The sequence below is a fragment of the Musca vetustissima genome, unplaced genomic scaffold (genome assembly GCF_032173495.1).
Source record: "Musca vetustissima isolate MV318-11 ecotype Yass unplaced genomic scaffold, APGP_CSIRO_Mvet_v1 utg6568, whole genome shotgun sequence".
Classification (NCBI taxonomy): domain Eukaryota; kingdom Metazoa; phylum Arthropoda; class Insecta; order Diptera; family Muscidae; genus Musca; species Musca vetustissima.
This window is the reverse complement of record NW_026882783.1, coordinates 408444-417069: the sequence shown is the minus strand read 5'-3', so window position 1 is coordinate 417069 and position 8626 is coordinate 408444. Positions and strand designations below refer to the sequence as shown.

Sequence of the window (8626 nt, the reverse complement as noted above, 5' to 3'; positions counted from 1 at the left end):
ATTAATTTTAATAAAACTAACCTCCGTCTGCTTTTCATTTTCTGCACACTCAACTTAATTAAAACTGCCATTTGTTGTTAGCCCCAAAAAATACAAATTAAAATCTATGGACCGAGAAAAGTAGAGAGCGGAATATGAAAAACTTAAAGTTAATTGGGTTTAATTTCAGCTAGAATAAATACATTCTAGAGCAATAAGCTAGCAAAAATATGTATGTGCTGTGTTGGTTGCTGGTTGCTTGGCACTTGTTTTCTTTGCTTTTAGTTTGTTGGGTGTATTTTTGCTGTTTTGGTTTTTTTTTCTTATTTCATAAATTAGTATATCCTGACCACTGAACCAAAAGCAAAACGACCAAAGGACGTACTTTTGATAAGCATAATTTCCAGTTGAAAAGCATTTACTTGTTTTTCCATTTCCATTACAAACAATTTCTCCCTTTGCCATATTTATTTGCTTTCAATTCAGTATTTTTGTTTTTTTTTTTAATTCTTTTCTTTTTGTCGTTTTTTTTGCAGATTTGTATTGCATTTGAATACATCGACGCCCTTAAATATAAATTTCTCACAAATTGTTGCACGCAAAATATATTTTAATCAGACGAGTAAGTATGGCTGTGGTGGTGGTGGTGCTGGTATCCCCGGTGGATTTTTGCATTACAACTTGCCATTATTTTTGTTTTCACAGTAAACTTACTGCGTTCCAGTAAAAATGCCCAACATTCGATAACCCTAACTTGTGCTCTGCGTGGCCAATATGATATTTTTGTTCAGGCCCGTCACAGAGGATCCGTAAAAATTGAGGCCATTGGTTTACATCCTCAGGCCAATTGGCCACTATTGAATCGATCACATCGCATAACCATACGAAGTCAAAATCGAATACGGAAGCGTCAAATGATTGTCAAATGGGATAGGAGGTGAGTCTCTAACATAAATTCATCATCTGAATAGGATAGTCATTAATCGAATTTCTTCGTTAGTAAATTCGATTTCCATGCAGTCCAGTATTGTCTGGTGGTCAGCACGAAAGGTGCCCACAAAGATTTCTGTCAAGCAGTTGATGAATTTGTAACCTCACCCTCCGCAAATCGTCGAAATGCACCAGGAGTTTGTCAACAACCCCTGACCATAGATTCAATATTATCCAGGCCAGCAGAGAGGGCCAAGAAAATTGGTAAGTAACAAGGGAAAGAGAAACGGTAACCTTTCGTGGAGAATAACAAGTCGAATTGTCTTCAGATCCTCACACCATTAATGTCATATGTACGGGAAGTCGTACGCATCAGTTGATACGAGGATTGGCGCCCAATTATGAATATTTCTTGGATGTATTTGGTATCCACACCAAACGTCAAAATCTTACCTTTCACATAGCCTCATCGACCATTCATTTCAATAGAACTCATCCGGTCTTGTTGAAGGCCAATTCCTTGAGTATGGTGAAAATTTCCGGGGTACATGGAGTGCAAGTGTTTAGTTTTAAGGTAAGTAAATTCAGAATTCAATTCAGATACATATTTACGAAAAAGAAAATGTGAATATTAAAATATTTATTATTCTTGAAGGTTCCTCCTCTTCCCACACCAGATTCCCAGACATCACTGCGTTACTTGATTTTGCCCTGTGGTGGCAGTGAAGTCGATGCCAAAATTTTAAAGCAACGCAAAGTCATAGGAAACATTAGCAACATTTACCGGCCAACTTATATCGATTTGTCATCGATACGGGAATCTGGTCGTTATATGATTCGTTTCAAACCCAGTAACGATGATGAGGTCCTAAGAGCCAATAAAATTGGGGTAAGCAAAAAAATTAAATAAATAAATATTACGGGAAATTAAATTTCAAGAAATTGGAACGGACATTCTGACATGCTTATACAACGACCCGAACTGGGAAGTGTTTGAAGTTAAAATTGTATATATTAGGTATCCCTTATTCTACAAGGTATCTCTTATTCGGCTCGTCTATATTGAATTCTTGCTTCAGATCTGTTCGACAAAGGCTACATACGCCCTAGACTTCTTGCAGTAGGTTTTATCTTAAAAAATACCGGTAAAAGCTCTTATATATATGTAACGTCTATGCCTTAATCTTGCCTATAAAGGCTCCATGTTTTAGAATGCAGTGACAATGAAAATTAATTAATTATTTGAATTTATCGATCAACCCAGGGAACTCTAGTTTTAATTATTAATTTGCTGCCGTATGTGGCAAGTGTTTATGGCGTCTAGAGAATACTAATAATTACAATAGTTTTCTATAACAAAAGTTGACAGTTGTCCATGCTTTAAATTGTTAAGCCTTTGTAACACTACTTTTTTCTCTAATTTTATTATTAATTGAATTTGTATAGAATCGGCATTTAAAAAATAACAACAACTCAGTTTAAAAGGCGGAATATCAAAATAATTGCACTGTGTTGTTTATTTCCTTCTTGATATTCTAAAAACTAATTATTTTTTCCCCCGTTCTGCCGTCGTATTTTCAGCTGGCCGTAACAACAAATCGCGTTTTTAGTCAACTACCCGAATTGCCCGAAAACATAACTGTTTTTGAGGTACGAACAAAATGTCATTCGACAAAAATTGCCTGGTATAGTTCGCCGGAAATCCGTACACTCAGGTAAACAAACAAAAACATTTTCGCTTAATTCAATTTTTGTTGCTGTTGTCGTCGTCGTTTTCGTCGGCGACACAGTTTTTACAACAATCCAAACAAAATCAACGTGAAATCAAATAAACAAATATTGAATTGTTGTTGTTATTATTGTTTCATTATTAAAAACGATGGAAAACGACCTGCTGACCCTATTGGAACTTGTTCGATGCTGTTGCATCCATGCGACTCATGACCTGGACACACAATATGAAATTTATGAAAATTGGATGATGTTGATGATAACCTCCCCCTCATCGCCGTGTCTGCTAAACAATTGAATGCATTCTGGCTGGTCGCTGTGTAATATCTACATTCACAACTGCTTGTGGGTGTGCATGTGTGCGTTGGTGTTTACTGTGTGCGCAACATGATGCATTGATGTTGGTAATATTGGTGGTGTTGGTGCATTTCGGTGTTTTGCGGTGTGTCTGTGTGCTTTGCGCCGCTCCACTTGAACAGCTACTGCATAATTGTGTTCAATTTGCCGCAACGCAATCGCAGCTCCATCGATTATACAAATTATTGCATGGATTTTGGCAAGCGTGTAGTGCAACATCCGCAATTTCATTCAATAAAATGCCCCAAAAAAGCTAAAAAGTGAGTATTGTAAAATCTAGAGTTTGTCTAGGCTAGCACGTACACAGACATACAAACATACATGCATATATTTCTTTGCGGAAAAAGTAAATATATGATCCTAGATAATCTGGATTGTTCTAAGGCAGAGAAGTAGAAAGTTGTTGGCAAAATTAAGATACGAAAAACAATTAAAAAAAAACATTAAAGGAGGTGTATATAGAACATGCGCCAAACATTTGTATATACAAATTTCAAAAAAAAAAAGTAATAATAGAAGAACCAAATCGAAAGTTGAATCCTATACGACGTTCACATATAAAACTATTTTTTAATTCATCTTTCCATTTTCTACCCTTAGTCCACCACTTTTGGAAACCGATACGATATTCAATTTAACACCGGGTGAATCCTACTTAATCTATGTAACCGCCAATCTAAGTGAAGGCAAACCGCTACCCTATCAATCTCTCAAGGTGAAAATGCATCATCAGTGTCCCGAAGAAGTGCTGGGCATAGAATCAAGAGATCAATCGACCTACTATTTGAATTAAGTTTAAATTATAAGCCAGCCAACACAAAAAGAATTCCAAAAAATAAAACAAAACAAGCTATGATAATCTAAATTACATTATACAAAAAAAAACAGAAAAAAATAAACAATAAGCTTTTTTCCTAAACAAAAAAAAACGAATGTCACAAAAATAAAAACAAAAAACACATTTGATATTTGACAAATAAGCAACGAATAATCAATTAAACCATTTTTTATAAAAACAACATTTAAATTTTAATGTTTTAGTTATAGTTATAGGAGAGTTTTTTGTAATGTTTTAGGATTTATGCAACAACAACAAAAAGTAGTTTTTAATTTTATACATATTTTTTTCATAGATGAAAATAAGAAACAATTAAATTTCAATGCCCTTTTCATTTTTAGATTTACACAGCAGCAGATTTAAGTTTTTATTATTATGCTTTTCTATAGATTTAAAACCCTTCCCAAATGTGTACATTATTTTTTTTTTTATTTCGCCTAAATATATATTTGTAAATATATGTATGTGTAGTAGTTTACAATCAAACTGATAAAGTTGTAATATTTCAAAATGGGAGTCGTCGGTAATTAAAATAATTATTAGTATAATTTGAATTGATGAACAACACAAACGTAGAATACAAAAATAATTCTTAACCTGGAACTACATCATATGATACTGTCCTTTTATGTTGTGATAAAATGTCCCCTAAATAAATGATATTTTTGCTACATAAAAGCCAACATTTATTTATATTCAAAATCTAAGGGAATTATTCATAAACTTGACAGAAGTCTACGTGGAACTGCATAAATGTCTGCCTATTTACACTTTATATCCGAACAATTTCCCCTTGTGATAAACTTAACGTTATCCTCCCTTAACCTCCCGGTTCGAGGCATTCTGTTTGCTCATCCATCACTGGTTTGAACTTGGTCTTTAGGGTTTGGACTGTTCTTTAAGTGGATATACAGCGTTCGGGAATATATTTCATTTCATTTTCTCATCGTATTTAATTTTTTATATTTAATATTTCAACTTAAACTATTCAACTTTCCTTGTTGCAAACAATTATCACTCCTATTTTATTGAAATATTTAACTTTATCATTTATTTTTCTTATGTAAATTATGTAAGTTTTTTTCAATTAGCTCTTTTTTCTTTCATTATTTTTTTACTACACTCGCATATTATATAAGTATTGGATGTGGTTGTTATTTTAGCCACAACATAAAAGAAAAACAAACAACAACAAAAACTCCCCACTATTCTACCTACCTACCGTAAATTCTATAGAGATGAAAAAAAAAATAAACAAAACAAAATATAATTATTACTATATAGCATTAATGATAAAAAGTAAATATTTATAATTAATATGAATAACATGAATAAAAATAAAATATGACAATAAACATGAAGCTTCGTTCTATTTTGTATCCTAACAAAAGGAAATATTAAAAATAAATAAAATAATTAACTACAACTAAATAACCATATTAAATTCACATAAATTATATACACAAAAATATATATACTTGAAATATAATACATACATGAATCAAATTTATTTAAATGATCAATTATTCCATTTGTAGGCATTTTGTTGTGGACCGATAAAAGGAAGAGTGTTTTTTTTTTTTTGGAATTAATGTAATGTATTTTGGGCAAAGGGATTTAATTGGCTAATATTATTGATCCTCGTGACATTTAAAAGGTTACCAAATATTACTGAATATCCGTCAGTATTTATTATTATTCTTCAAGATTCAAATTATCATTCTAAAGCATGCAAATATATGCCAATTGTCACAAACTTATACAGAAACCCGTTCAGCGTGCTCTGGAAGTCCTTGGAAACAAAGCAAAACATTTTTCTATTTAAAAAACAAACCTTTCATAATGGTTACCGAACATATAACTGATTTTTGAAAAATAACTCCTCCTACCCCCTTACAGATAAAATTATTTGTTTTTATTTATAAAAAGTATACTAAAGCATAAATAACTACGACTACGAAATGCAAGGTCTCTAATACATACATATATAACAAAAAACGTAATACGTTTAATAATAAAAACAAATCGCATACATACATACATATATTATTATCCTACTGTCTAATTTAGCTAGTAATCTATGAAATTAATGTAAAATACTACCACAACTACCAATACACCATTGTTGTATACAATCCAAAAAATAAATATACAAACTATACGAAAAATAATAAAATACAAATACAAATAAATAAATCAACTATAATGAAACAACAACAAAAAACTTAATAAGAAGACTTTCTTTTATTTTTCCAAGTAAGTATGAGAAAACAAATTTACCCCAAAACATATTCATAGTTTATTTTCCCACTATATCCAACAAATTTACCCCAAACACATTTCATATTTTATTCTCAGATTTCACTTCAACTAATTGCTACTGCACACAAAAGTTCTTGATGTTGAAATAACCAGTAACCACTTGCAGAATTTAACACCTTCTTTATTTTTTGTTGAAATTGTTGCTGCAATTATTTACACATTTATCAAACACACACACACAGCAAAGCAGACAGATACAATTTAAACGAATTAAATAAAAATTGTCCAATGTAAAATTCGCGGTCAAACACCTAACCACTGTGGAAGCGAGCAGAACTTGAAGCTGTTGTTGATTAATGAGAAATGAATTTGTCTCGTTGGTTGCAACAAACAAAAATTCTAATGTGGCCAAAACTGTGACAAATGGTTTGTTACCAAACGACACACAGTAACACACATACACGTGGTACAAAACAAAAGGGATCAAATGTGCAAAAAAACACAACACACGAATGTCCGCACACACACACGTAGAAGTACAAGTCCACATATGGTATTTGGGGTAAATAGCAAATTCCCGTAATGTCCTTTATTTTGAAATGGCAGTTTGAAAAGTCAAATGATATTAAAAATAAAAGCCGTTATACCTTGTTCCTGCTTCCCTGATGCCGCTTGTTGAAATGATGGTAATTGTGATTACCCGACACAACAGTCACACCGCAACTGAAGCGACACAACGACCGCTCGGTCAGTACAACTGATAGCCCATAATACCACTGCCGTTTTGTATACCTATGTACTTTTTTGACAAATTTATACGAGGGACATTAACGGAGATAAAATCCAAAAAATTTGAAAATCTCAACGAGGGACAGAGAAAAATTCCAAAAAAAAGAAATCACAAAAAAAACTGAAAATCACAACAACAATTGAAAATCACATGTTCAGTTAAATTTTCGGTATTGTAGAAAATTTTAAATTTAATCTGCTGGTTTGGTTCAACTCCCTCATTACCACTAGGAAATATGGGTACATTGATTTTGATTAACACGAATAATGTTTGTCAAGTTCTTCATAGTTTTTCATCATTTCAGTCTTGGAAATTAAATTGTGTGTGCTTTATTTGCCGCACATACCTCGTGTATCTGTCGTTCGTTTCCTCCTCCCCTCAAATGCCACATCTAACTCCCATACTGTTTTTTTCTGTTATTTATTTCTTTTATTGGGGAATTCTGTGCGATAATTTGTTGTGCATCATCAAACATTTTAAATTAACAATTTCGTGTTACTACAAATTAGTTGATTTTCTGTTTTTGTTACAAAACGTTGCTTAAATTGAAACGAACAAAAAAGGAAATCATCATCGTTTTATTTGCCTAAAAATAGGCTGATGTTTTTGCAATCGTCAAATAATAGAGCGTTACAAGCAATCATAACACACACACACATCTATGTATGTATGCGTATGTATACACACGGCTTTCGAGTAATCGACATAATAATTAAGCCTTTGTTGTGTAATGCCTAATAAGCCAATTAAAACCGAATTGCCATTTTAGCTGCAGCAATTAAACAATGAAATGTGTCAGCGCCTGTAATTATGCCATGAATCGTTGCCAAATGACTCCATGGCTTAATTTCATTCAATTCACTCTCGAGTGCAATATTTCATTTTCATTTTTCAAAAAGTAATACGCAAATCCCAATATTCCGGCATGTTTTCAATTATCTATGCGCCACAACGTACTGCAACGTGGGAGTAGTCGAAAGGAGATAAGCCGCATTGTTCCACAGTAGCCAGTAGCCAAATTCCATACCATCTAATCATTCACACTGGAAGACTATCAGCCAGTGTTAAATGGCTAATAAATCATTCGTAAACAGATCAGAAACAATTACTGACATGATTGCTGTACACACTTGACTTGCAATGGAAATTCACAAAAACAAAAAAATTGGAAAAGGGATGGGGAAAATATGGAAACGCTGATAAGGCTACGAGAAAAACTATAACAAAATGCTACTAAATAAATTTCAGGGGCAGTTGTAAACTCCATTCGCACATGTCTTGCAATTATAAAAAAAAAAACTATATGAACTTTCAAATAGGAACGAAGTGTCAAAGAACATCCAAGCCTTGTGATTTCCCACATTCCCCTTTTTTGAGTTTTTATCTTCCCCTTAGTTTATCTATCTCCCTAATTACCTCAATTCATACATTTCATTGTTTGGGCCTTTTGAGCAACAGGTGAGTCTAAACCTAGAGCTATCCCTTTTCCCATTTTTTAATGTTTATCGATCCCCCTAAATGTCATTGGCCTTCATCCACATTTGTCCCTGATTTTAGTCGAGGATTTTGTAATTGTCAATAAATTAATTCCCTTTAATTCAAACAAGCCGCATTATTAATTGTTTAATGATACCCACACACACGCACACACACACAGACTCACACACCAATACACATACAACTGCATAATTGTCTAAACATTTAGGGAAATGACGCATTATCTCCACAGATACCAATCA

The 8626-nt window shown here is 32.8% G+C and overlaps 1 protein-coding gene across 1 annotated transcript; it reads left to right on the top strand.

Moving 5' to 3' along the window:
* Positions 1-513: 513 nt before the first annotated feature.
* On the top strand, positions 514-3842 carry LOC133329484 (uncharacterized; the record flags this gene model as incomplete). Its single annotated transcript, XM_061537956.1, has 8 exons — positions 514-601; positions 685-916; positions 980-1173; positions 1239-1483; positions 1565-1798; positions 2491-2624; positions 3120-3257; positions 3598-3842. Coding segments are annotated over 8 exons (1458 nt in total), but the record flags the coding sequence as incomplete, so codon positions are not given.
* Between the last annotated feature and the right edge of the window lie 4784 nt (positions 3843-8626).